This window comes from Diplotaxodon limnothrissa, linkage group LG7 (assembly GCF_057381915.1).
Source record: "Diplotaxodon limnothrissa isolate DT_005_m linkage group LG7, D_limnothrissa_male_GT1.1, whole genome shotgun sequence".
Classification (NCBI taxonomy): Eukaryota; Metazoa; Chordata; class Actinopteri; order Cichliformes; family Cichlidae; genus Diplotaxodon; species Diplotaxodon limnothrissa.
This window is the reverse complement of record NC_140602.1, coordinates 9,005,772-9,030,208: the sequence shown is the minus strand read 5'-3', so window position 1 is coordinate 9,030,208 and position 24,437 is coordinate 9,005,772. Positions and strand designations below refer to the sequence as shown.

Below are 24,437 nucleotides of genomic sequence, written 5' to 3'. Positions count from 1 at the left end.
GGTAGTAATGAGCTCCTCTGCTCTCATGCGTCAGCGGCGCTCGTAGAGTCTTTTCAGAGCAAACATCAGTGTGACGGCATTTTGGCGAACAGGACAATGTTTATTGTTTACATTTAACAAAGATATGAAGATTTTGACTGAATGTTGTCTCACACACTGTATTTTGCACCACCACTATCTTGTAAATAAAACTGCATTGTTTTTATTTGTATTTTTTTTCCAGAAGCTGTAAAGTGAGCATTTACCTTGAAAAGAACTTAAATTTTAATAAGGGCTTTTTAACTGAATCTTTTTCAATGATGTTTTACCTCAAGCGTTTTGTACTTTACTTTTTTGACAATCTATGATGTCTCTGGAGTTGTACTTTGTATTAATTTGTAATACTAGCCCAGTAAAAGAGAAATAAATGCATTTGAGGAATATAAAAAGAAAACATGGTGCATCTTCTTCTGTTTTAAAAAAGCATTTTATTAGAAATAAATGTCTGCTCTGCCTTTGTACAACACATATGTTGGATTTTAGGAAGGGGGGGCGGGCTCTGCAGCTGAAGCTGGATTATTATTTATTTATTTATTTAATTAAATTATTTATTTATTTATGTTTAGGCAAGTTCCACTTGCAATCTAGGTTGTAACCAAGATTGTAGAAATCCCCCTCCCTAGTTTAAACCTGTACCACTTCAATAAAACAAAAAACTAACAAACAAAAAGACCAGGAAGAACACATTATTTACATTTTATATTTATAAGTGAAATGCTGAAGTCAGTCAGCTTTCGTTTTATTGTTAACTCCCCTCGGGTTAATCTTGGAACTATTAAATCCTTTCAGCTACATCATGTAACCTTTATCAGCACAGCAGATGGTGTTTGCTGAGTTGCTGGAGGGAAGAAATCAAGTAAGTCGACCTTTAAAAAAAAAAAAAAAAAATCAAGCATTTGTTTGGTTAGATCCCCACTAGGTTGCTATGAGTGGGTGAAGCCCCAATCCAAAAACAGATTGACAAAATCACGGTTTTGCTTTGAAAATGATAAATGTAATTTTATTTAGGACGTGCACTTGTTTTGAAAGGACTAACCGGAAATGCAGGGTAACTGTCGGCTGTATGTAGCTGAAAGCTAACGTTTTGTCGCATTTCTTCGCCGCTGTTTTCAGTCTGTCTGCTATTTTGGTATTTGTCTTCGTTTGAAGAGTTTGTCGTTGAAACCCCGAGTTAAAGACATCGAACTGACTCTGCTGCTGAACTCGGTAAGACTGCGAACAGTGGGGTCAGTTTTACAAGTTAGCTACAGCTTGCTAACATACATTAGCTTCATGTTTGCTTTAATACTGAGTGGAAGTATCAGGAGATGGATTTCTCTACAAGACCCGTGAGGGTCTGCTTCCTAGTGGGGGAGGTCTAGTTTTCAGTCATGTGTTTATAATTAAGGAGTGACGGGCCTGTGCTGTCTTCTGCTGTGTTTTCAGATCACCTTGACTGTGCTTCTCCTCCTCCTCACCTTCTTCAGTCTCTCTGGGTGTGGGTGACACTGGCTCTGTGCCAGTCCTCCACAGATGAAGATGTCCCTGGCCCAGCGAGTGCTCCTCTCATGGATATTTGCTCTGATCTTCTTGATTCTGCTGGTCCTCAAGCTGGACTCCAGAATCCACTGGAATTGGTTTCTAATCTTCCTCCCTGTTTGGACCTTTGACAGTATCCTCATCCTCATGCTGATAGTGAAGATGGCAGGCCGCTGCAAGCCAGACTTTGACCCCAGGGAGGGTGAGCAGAGCTTGAAGAGCAGGCTGTGGTACCTAACAGCCCTGCTGCTAAAGCTGGCCTTCTGTCTGACTCTGTGCTCCCGCATGGAGGGGCACACAAAAGTGTGGATCAGTGTGGTCTGCATCCCTCTGTGGGTGCTGCTGGGTGGAGCACTGATAGAGCTGGGCTACAGCGTCTTCCACTATAGGAGAGACTGAAATTGCCAGAATGTGAACTTTTTTTTTGTTGTTGTTGAAATACTCAGGCATCTGTCACGAAGCATACATCACTGAAGGAAGATGCTGACCTTTATTTAAAACACTGTTCCTTTGCTGTAAGTGCAGACTCACTGGGTTAGTGACATCTACACACTGGGGCATGCAGGCTCTGCTTCACCTTCACCTGCTTCAGGCGGCATCAGAGTGTTATTTTGGGACATGTTTTTGGACATGTGTTGCTGCCTTTTAGCTCATTTTTAGTCATTAGTAAGGAATGGATTAAACTTAAGAGCCAGGTAAAAAGTCTGGCTGATCAAACATGTGCTACACAAAACACTGATCTTAACTTTTCTACATTAGCTGCAGTCTGTCAGCAACAGTTTGAATGTAGATGAGAACTTCCCCCATCTGCTCATATTAAATGTAATTTGCACTGTACAACCTGCTGTAGACATCTTTTTGAAAGCCAGGAAAAAAAATGTCACTGTTCATCCTTTTGTCGACTGTTTTACGTCATGTTTGCAAACAAAATGACCCAGGGAGATTTAAGAGTAAGTGCAACCTTTGCTGCAGGTCAGTATTTAAGTCTTTTGAGCCTTCATAGCAGGAAAAGGCTGAATTCCAGGATGCAGTGTGTTTGTGGTGTCTCTGGATGAAGAGACATGAAATGAAATTCTATCATAAAATTCATGATAGAATTTAATTTTTTAAAAATCCAGTCATCTCAGAGTGACTGAGATATCTACAGCTGATAAGTGAAGCCGATGTCGAAGTACGTTTAACCTGCATTCTTTTTAATGGCCACCAGGGGGTGATATATGTGGTTGCAAGAGCACTTCCAATGCTACAAAGACTGTGTGAAAATGATTCTTAGACATAACCTCTGTTTCAGGTTATATTGAATAAAATTGTAAATTTTGGGCTGTCTATGTGACAGAGATGTGGATTTTCTGGACACGCTCATTGGCTAACAACTTGTGATTGTGTGCGAGTCCTCCTACTACACTAGCTGTGTGTCACACTCCTCTTATACACCTTTGTATCCTTTATTGTAACTTGTCCAGCAAACCTATGCTCCAGATGCATTTTCAGGAACCTAGAGATCCTGCAGCACGGCATACTGATTTCCAGGTCAGGAGGGTGTATTAGATGAGAAAATAAAAATTAAAGTTAAGAAGGTACTGCTTCCTTATGCTCCAAGAAGTTGGGATTCTCATGTTTGATTTGGCATAGATTTTTCCTGATGTAACCCTTCAATTTATCCGCATTTGGGATTCCTCCTGGACTACAACACCACAGTACCACCTCTTCTAGGATCCAGTCAAGTTTTGCTCAACATGGAGCCAAAAGTAAGCAGCGACTTATTTTTACTGTTTTTCTCTGGTGGGAGGGGCTTAGAGTTCACACTCACAGCATATTTGGAATACATCCTGCCATAATCTGAGGTTTCTTTTTGCCCCTTCCTTTAGGGGTCCCTACAGTGGATCATCTGCCTCCATCTCACCCTATACCTATCATCCTGCCCTCTCACACAAACTACTCATTTGTAATCCTGTCCTGGTCGCTCCCAGTGAAAACACAAGCATCTTCACCTCTTCTCTTGACTTTATGTAGCAAAACCATCTCCAAACCATTATAACAGGTCTAACTACTATCATAATATCCTTCTGCCCCACCCCTGCCTCCACATTCTTCTTTACCTGCCTTGTGCCCTGACTGTTGCTTTGCATGCCTGACCCAGCAGCCAGAAAGGCAAATGACTGTGACCTCATTGATACAAAACACAGGCGAGACTTTTAACGCTGACCAAGTCAACATTTTGAACCATTTATTGAGAGGTTCTGATCAGAGTATAAATCACACTACCAATTCTTAGGAAATAAAATGTATTTACAACAGAATTTTCACATACATCGGTTTCAAATAAAAACAGACAGTAAATGATATAAATAAGTTCTATGGAAAATAAAACCTGTCTTACAAAAAATATATGCAATTTCTGTATACATTTTCTCACATTGGTGCTAATAACATCTATACTGTACAGTTTTGGTACATACAGTATCATTTACAGCCCTGTGTGAGTCCAACAGTCCAGTCTGAAAACAACTACTTGCTCTGATATGAAGGTTTAAAAATAACAAACCTCCAAATCGGCATGAGCAACGATAAACAGATGATTTGAGAGAGATCACAGGGATCTCCTTGATGTCTCAAACACTGAACAAAGGTCGTTCTTACAGCAGGGGAGTACGGATGGTTGTTTTCAGACTGGCGAGACCAGTACCTAAAATAGGTGCTTTAAGAGCGAAGCTAAGTAGTGCACAGGCACTGACACACGGGGTCACATAACATTTTATATAAAGCCTACGTACATCTGCTAACAAACGTGAAGTGAGCTACTTAGCTTACATTCTTAGACCTTGTTAAAATACCTGCAGAGCGCACCCTCGTTTCACTGCGTCACAGGAGGTCTGGCAATGTCAAAGCAGCTTTCGCTCACTTTTGTGGTATCTGAAGTAAGGATGCACTTTGAAATATTTTACCAAAGCCTTGGCGCAAATTGTACAGTAAAAAGAAAAAAGGAAAAGAAAAGCAGACTAGACATCTAGACATTCATATTAAGAAGTCTTTCTGTGTTTGGGGGGTGTGTGTTTTCAGGGGCTGTTTTAATAAGTGCTGCTGTGGCGCTGTATCCTGTAGCGCTGACCCGGGCTTACCCGGCACTGAGTCCTTTACTTTTGGTCCTTTACAGAGCGCAACAGTCCGACTGTCAGATGCAGGCTTAGACGAGGAGCCTCGAGAGTCACTGTGATGGTGGCTCTTGGGTCTACTGTCCGTGAAGGAAAGAGCCAAAGTTTGATGGGCCTCCATGGGTTTAAAAAGGTCAAAGGTGACCAGTGTCCGTGGTTGTTTGTGTTCTAGTTGGGCAGGACCAGAAGCAGGTTTCTTCTTCTCTTCTTTGCTGCTGACATCTCTGTCCTTCTTTACTTCTTTCTTAACCTGAACGTTCGCAGGTTTGTGAGTTTTTCCGTCTTCTCTCCCCCATTTTCCCAGCGCGCTGCCGTCTTTGCCCTCCCTGTGGCCACTCTTCTCCTTCTTCCCATGGGAAGACTTGTGTTTATGCGTGCAGGAGTCTCGAGCCTCCTCTCGGTCTGGCCGTGGGTGAGCCGCAGCAGGCGTGCTTGCCCGGTCCTTGTCATGCTCCTTCTCTCTCTTGACATGGGGTTGCGTTTTTGAGTCCCACTCCTTGGCCCACTTCTCGTCTCTCTGAGCTGACGGGTTGGTTGGGGCGGTTTTACCGCCCTCTCTCGTCCGTTCCTCTTCCTCTTTTTTCTTCATCTGCGGCAGTATCTGCGTCGTTGTGCAACCCTCTCGTCCTCCCTCAGTCTTAACTTTCTCTTGCTCTCTCACCCGGTCCTTCTCTCGTTCTCTGTCTTTCCCCCTGTCTTTTTTATCCTTTTCCTTCTCTTTACTCCTGTCCTTTTCCTTCCTCTCCTTCTCTTTCACCCTCTCCTTTTCATCCTTCTCTCTTCTGCCTTTATCTTTGTCCTTTTTGATTTGGGGTGCGTTATAAGTGCTCAGAATACTCTCTTTACTTTTCTCTTTCAGGCCCTGTCCTGATGTTTTGTGCTGCCGCTCTTCTTCCACATCACTTTCCTTCCTAATCTGCTGTGATGGCTTTGAAGGGGCACTATCCGCTCTGTTGCCCTCCTCGTGGTCCATCTGCAGTGTCTGACAGGTGTCTGCAGCTCCTTTGCCTTCCTCTTTTACATCTTCCTCGGCTTGAGGTTCAATTAGTGTGGGACTGAGTGCAGATTCATCTCTTTCTTTCTTGACCAAAGGTAGTGACAGTGCCGCTGACAACTCCTTCATGTCAGCTCTGTTCTCTCGCTCTTCCTCATTGAAAATCTGTGTCGGAGTGTCTGGGGGTGCCCCCTCCCATTTCCCCGTGTCCTCCTCATCCTCCAGCTTCGTCACTGCCTTTACAGCAAGGTCACACTCCGTCGCTTCTACCTCCTCCTCTTCCTCCTCTTTTTTAATATAACATGTTACTTGTCTTGGTGAACATGTCTCCTCTTCCTTAACCACCTCCTCCTCCTCCTTCTCTTCATGTTGGTGATACTGTTTAAGTCGGATATGCCAGGCCAGACTACAGACAGCAGACACTGTCTTGAATTGGTGGACAACTCCTCTGGGGATGAAGTAGATGTCATTGTGGTAGAGTTGGATACGGGCGTATCGGATCCCCTCCCTCCTGAGCTGGTTCAGCTTGGCGTCATCGATCCACTGCACACACTGTAGAGGCAAGGACAGGAGCACATGATATTCAACAACCCCTCAGAGAGTGAAAACATGCCTGCGGTGATAGCAGATCTGTGTTTTCTTACACTTAAAGCAGCATTAGGCACTCTTTCTGAAAGTTTTTTGAGAAAACCCCCAACAGTTTTTAATGCTGTCATAACAAATATATTAGAATACATTTGCTTTTAACACAACCAGGAGAAACAGCATGATTAGAAACACACTCTTCAATTTTCACTTACAAATGAAATGTTAGGGTTTTAAATATGGTCTCAACAACCAGAGTGTGCAAATATATTCACGAACAGTTCTGTTGGTGTGCACAGGGGTGAGGTGAGTTAGTCCCACCTCACATATCCCATTTTCAGGAACCGGAATTTTGGAATAACTTGTTATCTAAAAATGAAGCAAACTCATTGATTTGTTTTGCTGTTAATTTGGTCAACTGAAGCAAATCATGAGAGCTTCTCACTAAAAAACTTGCTATGAACTTATTTGGGTGAATGATCACTGATACAATTTTTGGTGTAGTTGCCAAACAGTTAAAGGTGGAGAGAAGAGCAACACCCTGCCTTTCATCTGCCAATTGCCAGAGCCGACACGTCATATGCAGAAGAGGAAAACATTAGACTCCACAAGGTGCAACTGAAGGCTGTAACGCCAACAAAATACCTGCCAGCAGCTCAATATTTAAGATTCCAGAGCTAAGTTTAGCACCCTGTGAGTGTTAGTTTTCTGTTAATTTAAGTTAATTTTTAGCTTTAGAGTGACACTCATGGGCATAGTGAGTGTCTTATCAGCAGTATCCACTTTAGTCGCCTCCACACTTTTGTTTTTTAAGTTTGGCAGCTTATACAGGGAGTGCAGGATTATTAGGAAAATGAGTATTTTGTCCACATCATCCTCTTCATGCATGTTGTCTTACTCCAAGCTGTATAGGCTCGAAAGCCTACTACCAATTAAGCATATTAGGTGATGTGCATCTCTGTAATGAGAAGGGGTGTGGTCTAATGACATCAACACCCTATATCAGGTGTGCATAATTATTAGGCAACGTCCTTTCCTTTGGCAAAATGGGTCAAAAGAAGGACTTGACAGGCTCTGAAAAGTCAAAAATAGTGAGATATCTTGCAGAGGGATGCAGCAGTCTCAAAATTGCAAAGCTTCTGAAGCGTGATCATCGAACAATCAAGCGTTTCATTCAAAATAGTCAACAGGGTCGCAAGAAGCGTGTGGAAAAACCAAGGCGCAAAATAACTGCCCATGAACTGAGAAAAGTCAAGCGTGCAGCTGCCAAGATGCCACTTGCCACCAGTTTGGCCATATTTCAGAGCTGCAACATCACTGGAGTGCCCAAAAGCACAAGGTGTGCAATACTCAGAGACATGGCCAAGGTAAGAAAGGCTGAAAGACGACCACCACTGAACAAGACACACAAGCTGAAACGTCAAGACTGGGCCAAGAAATATCTCAAGACTGGTTTTTCTAAGGTTTTATGGACTGATGAAATGAGAGTGAGTCTTGATGGGCCAGATGGATGGGCCCGTGGCTGGATTGGTAAAGGGCAGAGAGCTCCAGTCCGACTCAGACGCCAGCAAGGTGGAGGTGGAGTACTGGTTTGGGCTGGTATCATCAAAGATGAGCTTGTGGGGCCTTTTCGGGTTGAGGATGGAGTCAAGCTCAACTCCCAGTCCTACTGCCAGTTTCTGGAAGACACCTTCAAGCAGTGGTACAGGAAGAAGTCTGCATCCTTCAAGAAAAACATGATTTTCATGCAGGACAATGCTCCATCACACGCGTCCAAGTACTCCACAGCGTGGCTGGCAAGAAAGGGTATAAAAGAAGAAAAACTAATGACATGGCCACCTTGTTCACCTGATCTGAACCCCATTGAGAACCTGTGGTCCATCATCAAATGTGAGATTTACAAGGAGGGAAAACAGTACACCTGTCTGAACAGTGTCTGGGAGGCTGTGGTTGCTGCTGCACACAATGTTGATGGTGAACAGATCAAAACACTGACAGAATCCATGGATGGCAGGCTTTTGAGTGTCCTTGCAAAGAAAGGTGGCTATATTGGTCGCTGATTTGTTTTTGTTTTGTTTTTGAATGTCAGAAATGTATATTTGTGAATGTGGAGATGTTATATTGGTTTCACTGGTAAAAATAAATAATTGAAATGGGTATATATTTGTTTTTTGTTAAGTTGCCTAATAATTATGCGCAGTAATAGTCACCTGCACACACAGATATCCCCCTAAAATAGCTAAAACTAAAAACTACTTCCACAAACATTCAGCTTTGATATTAATGAGTTTTTTGGGTTCATTGAGAACATGGTTGTTGTTCAATAATAAAATTATTCCTCAAAAATACAACTTGCCTAATAATTCTGCACTCCCTGTAAAAGCCTAGTTTTAGGTTCTATAATTTTGAGTAATGCATCCCATCTGACAGAAAGCTTTTTGTCATTTTCAGTGGGGGGTTTTTTAGCAGACAGCTGACAAAGAGGCACCGTCACACAATAAAAAGCCAACAGAGAGCTATGAACTGTTTCCCCTCCGCTGTGGGTGAGACTTATTGATGCTCAGTGTCCATTAGTGCAAGATCTGAATTGTGTTTTACAGGTTAATCATTTATGGAGTTAAATTCTCCCAGAGGAAGACCACTGAAATAGCAAATTAAAACATCTACATTTGCCCCGGGGAGGGAAAAATTGGGGATATTCCAAAAAGCCAGCATATGTGTTTTATAGCCCAACAACCAAGTCCGGCTGCTGTTCAGTGCAGAACAGGTGGTGCACTCTGTATTTATACGACCTTTTAAATTACTGCTGCTGATTTTATGAGCTATACAGTAGGGGTGCAACGATATTCGTATCGATATTGAACCGTTCGATACAGTGCTTTCGGTTCGGTACGCATATGTATCGAACAATACAAAATTTGTAATTTATTTCATCAACTTTCCTTCTGACGATGCTGTCTGTGTTGAGCGCTCAGTGAATCTGCGTTCGACTACTCCGCCTAGGCTACACTGTCGAGCGCAGATCCACTGAGTGCTCAACACAGACAGCATAGTCAGAAGGAAGAGCGCAGGGCAAGCTAGTGAGACAGAAGTTAAGCTCTCCTTGCAACATGGCAAATTGAACCTCCCCCACCCTCATTCAGATCTGGCGTTTGGAATTATTTTGGTTTTCATGTGACGTATGACCCTGAAGGTAAGCGCGTCATGGACTAAAGTAAAACAGTATGTTGGATGTGCCACGCAATGCTCAATTACATGTGTGGGAACTAGTGTGTTAGCGCAGTTAGCTCGTTAACGTGTTGGCCGTCTAGCCCCATGCACGGGGCAATCAGGGGTAGCTCGTTAACGGAGATTTGCCATGTTGTGGCGTTAATGTCATTTCAACGAGATTAACCTGAAAGCACTAGTGGGAACATAACAAATATGACTGCACATTTACATCATCCTAGTACAAAAACAACAAGCATGCATGCTACAAACTTTACCCGAGTCATTTAGACAGCCGTTAGCACATGATTCTCCTTATGCTGCTGAGAATATAGCCCAGAAGAAGCGGATAGTATAGCTTTTATTTTGGAAAGAGCCATTTCTCTGTAATAAACTCTCTTTTCCAAAGATGAGTGATTCCTCAATCAGATACAGGGCTCGCAATATCGCTAGCCCGACGTCCCGGAGCTAGCGATTTTTTCAGTCGGGCTACCAAAATCTATCTCTGCCCTGCCCGTCGGGCTATTGTAGGAAGGAAAAATATATGTCAATGCTTTTTCATTCTTTCAGAAATGTAGCTGGGTAATTATGTCATTGGCATCGGTGAGCCACTGTCAATATGTGACATATTGAAGTCGCGTTTGAATTTGCGCTTGTTTTTTTGCTTTCACTTTGCAATCGTGCGAACTGTGTATAGAGAGCGACAGCACTGATCTGTGAGTGATGATAATTTGTGCACCAATTCCTCTGACATCGTCTTATTAATCGTTAGCTTACTATGCAAACATGACAAGTGAAATCTCCCGCAGCTTAAACATGTGAGAGGTTGATCGCGCAGAGGATCGCTGAAATTATGTGAGTGAGCGTGTAAAAGCATTTCAGTTCTGCTGAGCCAAATAAGACAGGTCAGGGTGAAGAAGTGACAGCCAAAGAAAAGCTTACCACAAAACGGAGAAGTTATGACAAATCAGACTATAAGGCAAAAAGAAAGTGCAGCTTTATGGTTTCATGGACAAAAGAATTTCTGTGGCTGCAATATGACGAGCTAAATAACCAGGGCTGCACATAAGTGGTCCGCAGGTGCGCATTCGCTGTCAAAATAAAAAACACGCACAAGGGTTAGGGTTAAATTTAAAAACTGTACTTTTGAGTTAAAATATATATTTATAATTTTAATAAATGACAAATTAAAAATGCATGGGGACCTGTTATGTTTAATATGCTGCTGAGAATATAGCCCAGAAGAAGCTGTAGTATAGCTTTTATTTCGGAAAGAGCCATTTCTGCATCATTCCATGTTTGGGACTGATCACCACCTGCACTCATGTATATATCATGTATATATCTATCTATCTACTTAGCACTTTTAATTCTTATTCTCATTTTTATTTTCATGTCTATTTAAGCTTAATTTATAACAGTATGTTTGCACTGAAGCACCGCAGCAATTTCCTAATGTTGTAAACCCGCTCAACATTTGGCAATAAAACCCTTTCTGATTCTGATTCTCTGTAATAAACTCTCTTTTCCAAAGATGCATGATTCCTCAATCAGATACAGGGCTCGCAATATCGCTAGCCCGACGTCCAGGGGCTAGCGATTTTTCCAGTCGGGCTACCAAAATCTATCTCTGTCCTGCCCGTCGGGCTATTGTAGGAAGGAAAAATATATGTCAATGCTTTTGCATTCTTTCGGAAATGTAGCTGGGTAATTATGTCATTGGCATCGGTGAGCCACTGTCAATATGTGACATATTGAAATCGCGTTTGAATTTGCGCTTGTTTTTTTGCTTTCACTTTGCAATCGCTCGGACAGCACTGATTGGTGAGTGATGATAATTTGTGCACCAATTCCTCTGACATCGTCTTATTAATCGTTAGCTTACTATGCAAACATGACGAGTGAAATCTCCCGCAGCTTAAACATGTGAGAGGTTGATCGCGCAGAGAATCGCTGACCGTTATGTGAGTGCGTGTGTAAAAGCATCAGGATTTATATTTCAGTTCTGCTGAGCCAAATAAGACAGGTCAGGGTGAAGAAGTGACAGCCAAAGAAAAGCTTACCACAAAACGGAGAAGTTATGACAAATCAGACTATAAGGCAAAAAGAAAGTGAAGCTTTATAGTTTCATGGACAAAATAATTTCTGTGGCTGCAATATGACGAGCTAAATAATAACCAGGGCTGCACATAAGTGGTCCACAGGTGCGCATTCGCTGTCAAAATAAAAAACACGCACAAGGGTAGAGCTGGGCGATATATCGAGTTTTTAAAAAAATATCGATATATTTTTATACGAGATATAAGATGTGACAATATCCTTTATATCGATATAGTCTATGTTACGTCATAACTATACTTGTGGAGCCGCAGGTTTGCCTCTCTTTAGTCCACTTTTGTCTTTACGTTACTCGGCCTCGCCCCTCCTTCACTGAACACAACTCCCCCTCCTCCCCCATCGCTTTACCTGCAGGAAGCGACAAGATGAACACGGCAAATCTCCGTTAACGAGTTACTGCGCATCGACCCGTGCGTGGGGCTGGACGCCGTCAATGTGTTAGCTAGCTAACCACGCTAACTCCATGCAGCCCAGAGGCGCTGCATAGCCTAAAATCCTTGCATTTTCTCAAAAGTTGACAGCGCGCCTTATGTATGAATTCTGGTTGTGCTTGATGGCCATGAACCGATTTTATGTGGAACACGGCGCTCAGCAATCTGTCAAAAAATGTTTTAGTACGACTTTGGTAAGCTACGGTGCTGCACCGCTTGATGGCTTGTCAGATACGTACTGTGCTTCAACGTAATATTACCGTATTGTGTGTGTATAAGGACCATAAATGGCACCTGTTAAGAGATGTGGTTACGAAGAGGATTTCAAACTCAAAGCTGTCAGTCACACAGTAGAAGTTGGGAACAGAGCAGCTGTGAAATCTGTCTTTGTTATTGTGCTCAGCGTCTTTTAGTTTACATTTTGACTCCACAATTGTGAGCTTTTTTTTATGCACAAAAACAACATTGTTTTCTTTTATTTATGGAGCATTATTATTTAATAAATGCTCATAATTTATTTTTGAGTAAATTTTATGTACATCTATGCTCTATGTTAATAAAAGTGCCTGTGTGACATCTGGGACACAGCTTTGACTAAGAACTCTCTTTTTGTTCCTACTTTATGGCTTTAAAAAAAAAAAAAAAATCGAGATATATATCTTATATCGCCGTCTAGGTAAAAAATATCGAGATACGAATTTTGGGTCATATCGCCCAGCCCTACACAAGGGTTAAATTTAAAAACTGTACTTTTGAGTTAAAATATATATTTATAATTTTAATAAATGACAAATTCAAAAGGCATGAACATTTTTTTTGTATCGAAAAAAATATTGAACCGTGACACCAAAGTATCGAACCGAACCGTGAATTTCGTGTATCGTTGCACCCCTACTATACAGTGTGTTGAAAGATATGGGCTGCAAATATAGGCAATCTATTAATTATTATTTTTTATCATTTTAAAATTTATATTTGCACACTTTTTAAAGAAGACGTGATCTGAGAGACAAAAAAATATTTATTTATATCTGGCATGTACCCCTAGACACTGTTAAAAACGCCGGCCCACCTGAGAGAGTGGGGGTTCGTGGAGATCCAGCTGCAGCCTCATAACCACATCTGGAAAATCTCCTGCGTGGAAACACACAACGTCTTTGGTGATCCGCGCAGCAGTGTCGCTGCTGTAAAGAATACACACAACGTTTGTGATCAATCTCTAATCAGCAAAGAAAAAGACGCAAAAGCTACTGTAGACATATTATTATATAATATCATGATATTTGGAATTAACAGCACACAAATAATAAGCTGACCTTGACTGTAAATGTCAGTATTTTACATTGCCTGTCTTGACTGCTGCCGTTTTACCTTCATAAAATTTGTAACCATCTCTGTTAGTCTAATATATAATACACAGCTGTTCTTATACAGATGTTTAAGTGATAAGCTTAAAAACATAAGAAGATGTCACTTTGAACTCACTCCTCTCCACAGCGCACAGCCTTCAGCACACCGACAGCTGCAGTAGTTTGCCTCTCAAAGCCCTGACCGATGTGGTCAGCGTGAGCTCTCGTCCGGTCCTCAAACAGCATCTCTCTGGGCTCACTGGTTCTAGGAAGGTACTGCAGGTTCTTTATCTCATTGGTGGACCTGAAATACATTTATTTACAAGAGTCACAACAAATTCGAGATGTGCAGGTACCCCTAAAAGATAAATGCAGCTGCTTTAAAGACAGGGCGAACACACCTTTTCCTTTTGAAAGGTGATTTTGGCATGTCTGCCAGAGGTATCATCTGTTCTCCAGGTCTGACCCACATGATGGGGCCGTCGTCACTCTCTGTGGGGCTTTGCAGCCGCAGACTGGAGAAAGTTCCCCAGGGCAGGGTCCGCTGCACAAACACAGGACGAGAAACGTCGGGTTACATAACACCTTGCAGCACTTCACAGGCAGAAGTTAAACAGATGTTGACACGCCACTGACTCCAGTGCTGTGCAGAAATACAGATGCAAGCAAACAAACCTCCAGGAAAGGAGACTTCTCTAACATGCTGATGAACTCGGGAAAGTAGTCTCCGACCTCTTCATCCACAGCTCCGACCAGACTGACCTGCCGCATGGCCCCAGCTCGGTATGTTCCCTGGGAATATGTCCGCTTCACCTGCAGGAGGCGCCGCAGAGGACACAGATTAGACTCAGCAGGTAATAATAAATCTAAATGTTAACCTGACACGCTGTTTTACTGCTGCACAAGATGCTTTTAAGTAGGGCTGCCACAAACGATTATTTTGATAGTCGACTAGTCACCGATTATTTTTGCAATTAGTCGACTAATCAGATCATCATCCACTGGACATAAAACGTACCGCTTATTGCACCAGCAGCATCTGCTCTTATATAACTATCATTAGTTTACAGCTTTAAGTGTTTAAGATATGTGCTAACTAAAAATAAAGACAAGATGATAGTTTATTACATTTTAATGAAATTTGCAGATTGTTCGGTGAAGTTTAATAAACTCAGCCGTCTGCTCCTTGGTATCTAAAATATAACAGGACACCGGAGTATATTCTCGAGCATCTCACACTTCTGATAATCAGTTGTCTGCTTGACGTTATTCAGCTGTGTAAAAACTATAACTTTAATCTCAGCCAAACCGATTTACTCAGGAACAAATAAAATACTGATAAAAGCCAAACAATAACATTTTTAACTTATCTAAGTGACTTCCATATGTTTAACCTGAGTAGCGAAAGACTGCGGTGGTTTGAAAACGATTTGCCCACCGGCTGCAGTGAGCATTGCCCCCGGCTAGCTATCGAGCTAGTGGGTAACAGACGTCTCCGAAAACGTCGGAGCGCTTTTGAAAATATGTGGTGTCTTGATAAACTGAGCAGATATTTGAGGTTTACACAGCTACATACTCGTCTGAAAATATGTTAAACGTTTATTTTGTGACCCAGAAAGAATAATAAGAGTATTATTAAAACCAACTAGCTGCCGCCATTGTTGGAAACTGAGCAGGGCCGCGCTATGAATTCTGGGATAGGTTGGGCCACGAAGTATACATCCGACCCATCCTTCAAATTTGGGGAAACGAAGGGCTCATTTGTCGGAGTCTTCGAATTTGGACAGTCTTCGTCGTGTCGCTGTAACGTAATTGGCCTACAAATGCGGGCACAGGAGGATGCGGTTCCTGAATTTGGACACAGCTACGATACAGGACACCGCTTCTTCTTCTTCGGGGTTTAACGGCAGCTGGCATCCTTGTACATGCAGTGCTGCCATCTTCTGTTTCAGTCCGTTATTACACTCTTAAAACCTACTACTTATTCCTGCGTCTTTTGGGATCTTGCAAAGCTTCAAACGATGCGTCAACTATTAAATTAGTCGTCGACGATTTTGATAGTCGACGCAATCGTGACTAGTCGACTAATAGTGGCAGCCCTACTTTTAAAACATTATATACACCTTTTATAGGCATGTTCATCTAGCAGCTGAGGTTAACACAGTCTATGCATTCATAACATAAATGGAGGAACCCTTCCACTTCACCTGCCCTTAATAAAGCCCTCATTAAGAAGACAAACAGTATTAAGAGGACAAACAGTCTGACAGACTGAAGACTTAAAAATCTGTAACACAAAATGCAATGGAGCAGACATGATGACGTACAGCACTTCATAAAGTTTTATCATTTGTCACAATCTGCCACAAGGCTGTTTGTTTCCTTCCTGCATCGTAATGTACCGCAAGTACTTCTAATTTTAACCCCTAACTAATCATTAAGGGTTTGTAGTGATAAGGTTTTAATGATAACACATTGCATTAACAAAAGATCCAACTGGATTCATCTTGGTGGAAATTTTAGAGCAGAAGATTTGTTTATTTAGTAAACATATGTCAGAATATGTCAACAGACCATAAACAGATGATGTTTATATGATAAATACATTACACAGAGATAGTACAGGTAATCTCCCAACACACATTTCACACAAAGAGTTTAAGTTCTGTTCTTTGAGACAGCCAAACAGCGATAGCACTAATTTTCTATTGTAGGGGGGCTTTTTTTAACCAAAATGTAATTTGTTCTGTCACAACAAAGTCGGCACTTTCTGGGTTTTCTCTACATGATTTTTGGAACAAACAATCTTTTTTTCTGCATTTGATGCTATTCTTTGTTAGTGGATTTATTTTCCTGCTGTATTTCATTATTATTGATAACTCCTGTAATACTTAAGGACACTAAAAATGCACTCATTGGCCACTTTAATAGGTACACCTCACTAGCACCAGATTGGACCTCATTTTGGCTTCAGAACTGCTTTAGGTTTTGGAACAAGGGGCTGGAAACGTTCATCAGATTTTGGTCCATATTGATAAGATAGCATCACACAGCTGCTGCAGGTTTATTGGCTGCATTTCCCAAAGGTGCTCTGCTGGATTAAGATCCATGGAGGCTATTTGAGTACAGTGAATCCATTGTAATGTTCAGGCATCAGATGGGTACACTGTGGTCATAAAGGCTTGGATATTGTCAGTAACAATACTCAGGTAAGCTGTGGAATTTTAAAAAAATGCTTAGTTACTACTAAGGAGACCAAAATGTGCCAAGAATCCTCTAAGCCCTAAAGACGGTTTTGTTGGAAAATCCCAGAAGATCAGCAATGCATGTGTCTATGTTATGCATAGAAAGTTTTTACCCAGAGCTGAAGGAAAATCAGCTGCATGGTGATAAATTAATTATTTAAAGTTATTTTGTTAATTGGAATATTATTCACTGAACCATAAAAGTCATTCTGCTTATCAGACAGTTAGAAATGGCAGGACACTGCATAGATTTCTGTCAAATAATAAAACAGATTCAACGTCTTTAACTCCACAGGACCTAATCTTGCATACAGGTGTAGTTAACCACCAAATGGCCATTAACCAGGAAAAACGGTGTTTACACAAAGGGGAAGACAGTTAAACATCCTGCAAGGGCTGAATAACAGCGTTAGAAATTACAATCAATTAACGCAGCCCTGCGGTTTCAATGTCGAGGCGCAAACCATTAACTAAATGACCCTAGCTTGTAACCAGCAAAGGACTTTTCACCCATTTCCTGTCATCTCTCCTCTGCTGTTGTCTTACCAACCACAGAAAATAAATGGAAATGCATAAAACAGCATATTATAGAAGTACATCTCCATGCATCACACCACAAAGCGGAGATGTGATAACCGAGGCAACAGGAGTTAGACGATTTGAGTTTTTATTCATTTACAGGTACATGTGTTAAATGTTTAAAAAAAATGTTCAGCATAATGTGCAAAGATTTGCAATGAGGGAACGTGTAATAGCTAAACAGACCAAATGTTCCCCTAAAACATGTTCTCACCAGCCAAAACCATGTCCACTAAAACCTTCAAGAATCTGTATCCCATTTTTCTTTTATTAAAAGATTTTTTATGCATTTTTCACTTTGTTAACTATGTAAAATGATTTGAGCCCAGAATAAGTCACATCATAAACCGTGATCTAAAAACAGGGATTCCTAAAGTGTAAACTGTAGACCCATGTCTACTCGGTCTGTGACACAAAGCACTCTCAAGTCAAGCCGTGCAATAAAACACGTGCAATACTACAATCCATTACTCCCACATGTGAGCTTAGTGTCTGGAGAAACTCCGACATGTCTGACAGCGACACGGCCGCGAGTACATCGCTCACTTTACTCAGGGGGGCTTCACCATCTCACTGTGCCATGAATACAACGACAATAAAGGCTTCCTATTCTATTATAGTCAGCTGAAAGCATTTTTTAATCGTATGTAAGAAAAAAAAAATCACCTACACAGTTCACTAGAAAAGAGCTCTCATTATTCCTGTTTTCAAATCAGGGGGAGAAAACAGCTTCTCATTTCCAATTTTCATTTCTAATTTCCACAGAGGTAGCAGCTCAACAATTACTGACACATTCAGAGGATAATAATCTAATTAAATAATTGTTATGGCTAAAAGGGAGAGTAGTAAAATAGTAAGAAACAGTATCATTCAAGATCTTAAAGCATTTGAAGGTGATCTGTGTGTGACCTGGTTTAATTATTACTGCTCAAAGTGGGGCTTAAACCTACATCTTGAGACACTAAAGCAGGTATTGCACAAGGACAAATTAGCTTCTATATTAATGACATTAATGTGTGTAACACAGGTAATGGATTACAAACACATGCTGACACTTCAGTTTTATTTGCATTTCTGCAGCCAAACTAACAAATTGCTTGGACCAGGAGGTACACTGCTTACAAACAGTTTCTTTGTGTTTCCAGTAACAAACATAATGGAATCATTTTGGTTTAACAACGATGGACAAATACATAAAAAACAATTAAATTAAATCTGAGCAGCACTGTTAAGAGCTGGTAAGCAGGTTTAGAGATTAGCGTCACCATATTGTATAACCTCCTGGCCTCGGGCATCTGCCTCTTATCAAACCACTTACATCTTTCTCTAATCACGCTATCAAAGTTCTGAAACCAGAGGCATTTCATTTCTATAATATTTCTTAAGCTATAATTTTCTCTGTTTTATTAATTTCACAAATTACTGCAATACCAAAATAAAGGCAGGAGGACAAAAGTGCCCACAATACATTGTTGCACAGTTTTAACACAGTTTTACAACTGACACCACTGAGGTAATATAACATGTATCAATTTACTGTCAGTAATATGTATCCTTTAGAGATTTAAGACATTCAGAAAGTCTAAACTCATCTTAAATGATGGCTAAAGAAGAACCAGATCTGTGACCATTAACTTTACGCTGATGTGTGTTATATTTAATGCTGCATGCTTGCATTTTTATTAGTTGCTCTGTGTTTTCTTACTCTACTGTGAACTTTCATGTTGTAATTTGTTGTGTGGGCTACATTGTTGCACATGTCACTTACAGACACATACATATATCTTAGACAAAATCTTTCTTTTTTTGCCATAATATTATAAACAATGTATTCTCTCCTCTTTTACTCGGTTTCTTTGTTTGAGGATTTTTTGACTGATTTCTGATGAATAAAACCCACGTTAGAGTGAAAAAGTTTTTTTCTGCATACAATTTTCACGTAACTGTCAACTTAAATACATGATTTAGCTTTCTTCAGTCACTAGATTGGTTCTTTGGGTCTGAAAACTAGTTTTTAGCTTATGTCTGTGAAGGTTCTCAGTCATCCAGGTCATCGTAGTCAAAGGAGCTTGCAAAGAAAAGCGTCTGGACTTCTTTAAGTTACTTGAAGACGTTTCACCTCTCATCCGAGAAGCTTCTTCAGTTCTAAGGTCAAATGGTGGCGAGTCCCAGATATAAACCTAGTGGGAGTATCCCCCCACAGAGGGTCAAAAGGACCCCCTGATGATCCTCTAATCGCCTGAGCCAAGGTGTGAAACTGGGTGTGGGTCCCAATCAGCCAGAGTTTCGGATGAGTTCATTGTGAATGAACACACCCGAGTCAGCTGGTGGTGTTTGTGTTGTGCACCCTTCTGAACTTTTTACATCGTGCCTAAACTAGCACTGAACTAATAAAAGCTCAGCGGAGATGAGAGAACCCACAGTGGAAATAAACTTGAAATAAACTGAATTGAAAACATGAATGGATGAATGAATAATTATATAAATAAAGTCAAAATATAAAGCTACATCGCAGGTGCAGCGATTTGTTAAAAACACGTACAAGCATGGAAATACAGTATATCTGGCAAAAACAGAGTTTGCTGATAATCCCAAACTGCTCCAATTGAGGTCTGGACTCTGGGGAGGCCAATCCATGACTCGTTGTGTGCGTTTTGCTATCCCATGTATGCTTTTTCTGCACTGTCAGAGAGTTTTGGATCACTGTCATGCTGAAAAATGAAGCCTTGGCAATCAGAGGCTTTCCAGATGGTATTGCAGAGTGGATCAAAATCTCAAGGTACTTTTCTGCATTCATAGGTCTATGTTTACAAGATCCCCAACACCATGACAAAGCCTCCACCATGTATTATAGATGGCTGTAGATACTCGTTTTGTACATCTCGCCTCCTCCATACATATGAGCCAAAAGTCTGGCATACCTCAGAGGCGTTTCTCCAAAGTTTTCAGCTTTGGGAATCACATTGTTCCAAAAATACAATTTTACACCTGTCAAACTGTGTTATCTTTGACATTTCAAAATTTGAGAAAATTTCTCATTTGATTCAACTAAAAAGACCTTTGGAAACCATGGAGAACTATTGCTGAAGACCACTTTAAAGATTACAAGAAAATCTGGCTCCTTTAAAGCAAAATACAAAGAAGTGGGGGCTGGCTCAATATTTTTGCACAATACTGTGTGATAACTCTGTTCCAGGATCCATATCATAAAGCAACATTAATCCCAAAGGAGATAAATCGGGAAAATCTGCTGACAGTTGCACAAAGTTTGGTTTTAGTGAGTCTAGCAACAGGATGAAATGCACCATCTGCCTTATGTTAAAGTCATGATGCCAGACAAGCAGAAGCAATATCTGATTACAAAGCACTTGGAATATCAGTCCAATCGAGAAAGCGAGAGCGAAGGAGAGAGAGCCCTTGGAATAATTTTCTTCCCAGCAAGGGGTCTCTGGCATGAATAATTTTTATTTTTCTTGACCTAAATTGATTCGCCAAAATTCTGCGAGCATGTTAAACCGATGGCTGAATATGAGCTGGATGTCCTTTAACTCATGATTTCTTCACTAAGACACTGTCAGTAAAAACAGATGCAGACCGATTACTGATAAAATGAAAAGTTAGGTCCTGGCACTTCTTCAGACACCTGAAACTCAAATTAAGAGTTAATTTATTCTAATGCATGGACCATGTTTTAAAGGAGCAATTCATGCCAAAAATCACACATACATATTTTTTTTGCTCTGGTCTGTAGTGCTTGGAAATATATTTGGAGATATCTGCCTTGAATATAACAAAATGGAAATCGCCTACCTGAGCAAACACTGTTTTGAGCTATTTCTTATAGGAAGTATTTTCTTTCTATTGACTACATCCACCAGGCAAAAGCTCAGCTGTCCTCATTTATATTTCCATCCAATCTTGTTGTTGCTACCATGAAATTCTGGCCATGGGTAGGTGGACACTTCTTATGCAAAGTGATGCAGCTTACAAGTTTAATAATTTAAAAAGAAAACACTTCCTGTAAGAAACTTTTTTTTTTGACTGACTGTAGAAAATGCTTAAGTGTCTGATTCACAACAAATGCTGTGCAAAAAAATGTCTGATCTGTTTACATCTTGTCAATTTTGAATCATCTGAGTAAAAAGGAATCTAGAACAAAACCAAAAGGAAACCTGCTAAGTAAACTGATAACAACATGACCTATGATCTGCTGAAATTCAGCTAGAAGAAAGCAAAAGTTAAGAGTTGTGTTTACCTGACACCTCAGGAAAAATATAAGTATCTGAAACACTGCTATAACCTTTTTTTCCTGTTCTCTTGAAGCACCTGAACTAAAGGTGTGAGTCCACCTGAAGGTGCCCTTGAAGAGGTTTTCAAGACACACACCATTCGCGCTCACAGCTCAATGAGACCACTTGAAGACAGAAACCCTCTGACAGCACGAGTCCCAAAAAGCTCTACCCGGTAACAGTGCGGACAAAGACTGTTGAAGTGGTGTTTCAGCCTGTCACTGTTAGAGTCTGAGCTGCTCACGCCTCCAGACTACAAAGTGACACTTTACAGTATCAAAGCAGACACTTGAGCATCCTCTCCTTTTCATGCTTTCCAGCACAGAAACTAAAATTAAAAACCAAAACTCATTCTCACCTGAGAATGGAAGTTGGCCATGGTGGTCGTCTCTATGTCCTTCTTCCCGAGCACCTCCATTTTCACCGGTGCGTTGGGGAACTTGTAGGAGAAGTAGTCCAGGAAGTCTGGGAGGTAGGACGCAGCTCCGTGGATGATTCCCATCACGAAACACGCTGCCTGGGCCTCGTCATCGCTGAACGACAGGGTCACAAATTCATCGGCGAAGCGCTGCATCTCTGCCGGAGAAAGGCAGGCCAGCTCCTCGTTGTAGGCGTGCACCACAGACGCACCTCCGTTGGCCTGCTGCTCGATGTGAATCAGACGTCTGAACTCCAGGCCAGCCGTGCCCGGGGCCGGGCTGCAGTGCAGCGGGGAGCTGTAGCTGAGCCTCTCTCTGACCATGGAGGAGATGGAGGTGGAGGTAGCCGCAGAAACAGCAGCATCCTGGTGGTGTTGTGCGGCACTGTGGTTGAGACTGCTGCTGTCGCTGTTCACGTTAATCTGATTGAGCAACTCCGGCAGACCCAGGGACACCCCTGAACACACAGTCTGGCACGAGCGGTGGTACATTTTGGGTCTGCCTTGCCTCTCCTTCGTCCGCTCGCCATCTTTGTGCTTCTTTTTCTTCTTCTTCTTGAGCTTCTTCAGAAGGAGGTCTTCCTCAGAACCAGCCTTGGGCTTCTCTTTAGACTCTGTCATACAGACAAGATCGTGTTTAAAATAACAAGCAGCTTTTGCAGCCTGTAATCTCTAGCTAAACTGATATTACGAGTAAAGTTTACTTTGAAACAGCTGATCTTTTGGCAACTCTTCAAAGGTGAGTTCATTTGCTCTGCTGTGTTATATTTCCATGTTTCTACATTGCATTTAGGACATTTACTTCCTTTTAAAACTGAAAACACTTCCAAAATTCTGGCATAATATCTAAAATAATGCATTTAGTCACATGGAAGCCACCTGCTTTTACATTTGAAATACAAAACATGTTTAAGGGCTTGAAATAACCTGAAATTATCCCCCCAAAAAACAATCGGTGCTGTAGTTTCTCACTTTCAGCTCCCCTGCCCAATGCTGGATTTTATTACTACCTTTCTGCGGAGAAACCACTTCTCCGTTTTCTCTGGCAATCTCGTGGACAGGTGGCAGTTTGTGATTTTTCCACTCTTTATTCTTTTCCTTCTTCTTCTCCCTGTCTTTCTCCTTTACCTGGTCATCTGAGGAGGGGAAACGAGAGAGGACAGCGAGGTGAAATGCTGCTGCATCCATGCTGGGAGACATAAGTGGCGGACAAACAGCTCCACGTGTGTGTTTATATATCACCATCTGGGCCCAATAAACACTGGGCCCGAGCTACAGTAAATTATGTAATAATGTCTAAAATGTGTTTTTATGACCAGTACTGCTTCGCGGGTGGGTTTTAATTTGCCCATAAAGTGTGTGAACGCGGTTCAAACAGGGCAGCCCGGCTGGGCTCTCCTACCTCTCTGTAGCATTTTCACGTCGCCGTTCTCGGGCTTTGTATGGCAGCTAGCTGGGCTCACTCTCTCCACAGCAGCGCCCGGGCTCTGCTGCGCTTCGCTGCTCTTCTCCTTGTGTCGCTTCTCTTTCGCTTTTTTTACTTTGTGGGGCGACGCGAGGAAGTTGCTGATTTTGAATATTTTCCGGACAGGGGTGGCGGGCACTGCGGCGGCGGTGGAGTGGCTCGCCTTGGCCGGGCCGAAACTCCATTTCGCTGGGCTCCCACAACTCTGCTTCCCGTTGTGTTTTTCCCCTGCGCACACCTCTCCGTTCAGTTTCCTGTGCTTCAGGCCCTTCTCCTCCACCCGGACCTTCTTTGGGGGCGGTGGGAAAATGTCGCTGGAAGACTGCGGACGACTCTCCGGCGGTCGCTTAGCTATCAGGGGTTTAGGGGAATTTGTTTTGCTGTTTGCTGCGAAATGCATGGAGTCCACGGACTCGGCCATCTTGGAAGTTTCTATTTTTTACGGTCAGACGTAACTGGTGCGTGAGAGACAGGCCGGGGGCGGGGCTTAGCGGGTTACGTAGGACGGAAGGAGATGAGAGCGCAGCAGACGGTAGCGTGTTTACGGGCTGCGGGACAACACTGCAGTGAGTGGAGGAGGGCCGCTGACAGAGGCAGCTTTATGGGCTTAATAATGTCACAGTGTTCTGCTTTGCTGGGCTGGACTATCAGCTTTACTCCTCCAACACGGGTGGAAAGGGTCGCAACTACCTTCATCCCACCGAAGAAAGAATTCAGTCATTTTTCAATTACCTATTATCAGAGGACATTGCAGCAGCCGCCAGTCTATCCGAGGAGCCAAGAAAAAATATTTTATTGTAATTTTTTAAAGTGTTCTGGAGCAATAGCTCCCCAGGCTTACTACTACTACTATTACCAAGGTCAATATAGCTAACTACAAGTAAATTAAAAACCAGGAGTGAAAATATTACTTTTTAGATAGATAAAATAAATATAAATACTAGCCCTTTGAGAAAAAAAATAAATAAAAAATATTTAAAATTATTTAAAATTAAAACTAACTGAAACAATTTTGCAAACTTATCAAAAAATCCTTTGCCTAAGTGTT

General features: G+C 41.7%; 2 protein-coding genes across 2 annotated transcripts; one reads left to right on the top strand and one right to left on the bottom strand.

Annotated features, from left to right (window-relative positions):
* The first annotated feature begins 1,499 nt into the window (after positions 1-1,499).
* tmem60 (transmembrane protein 60) lies at positions 1,500-2,804 on the top strand. Its single transcript, XM_085359142.1, has one exon. The coding sequence runs from the start codon at positions 1,552-1,554 to the stop codon at positions 1,954-1,956; it is 405 nt and encodes a 134-aa protein (XP_085215268.1). The 5' UTR covers positions 1,500-1,551; the 3' UTR covers positions 1,957-2,804.
* A 1,231-nt stretch (positions 2,805-4,035) lies between these two features.
* On the bottom strand, positions 4,036-23,810 carry LOC146627743 (lysine-specific demethylase RSBN1L-like). The gene is made up of 8 exons (XM_085359125.1): positions 23,327-23,810; positions 22,935-23,060; positions 21,865-22,538; positions 14,069-14,206; positions 13,795-13,937; positions 13,530-13,697; positions 13,117-13,228; positions 4,036-6,255 (listed from the first exon to the last, which is right to left on the bottom strand). Exons 1-8 carry the CDS (start codon positions 23,808-23,810, stop codon positions 4,573-4,575), a joined length of 3,528 nt encoding a protein of 1,175 aa, XP_085215251.1. The 3' UTR covers positions 4,036-4,572.
* Positions 23,811-24,437: the final 627 nt, after the last annotated feature.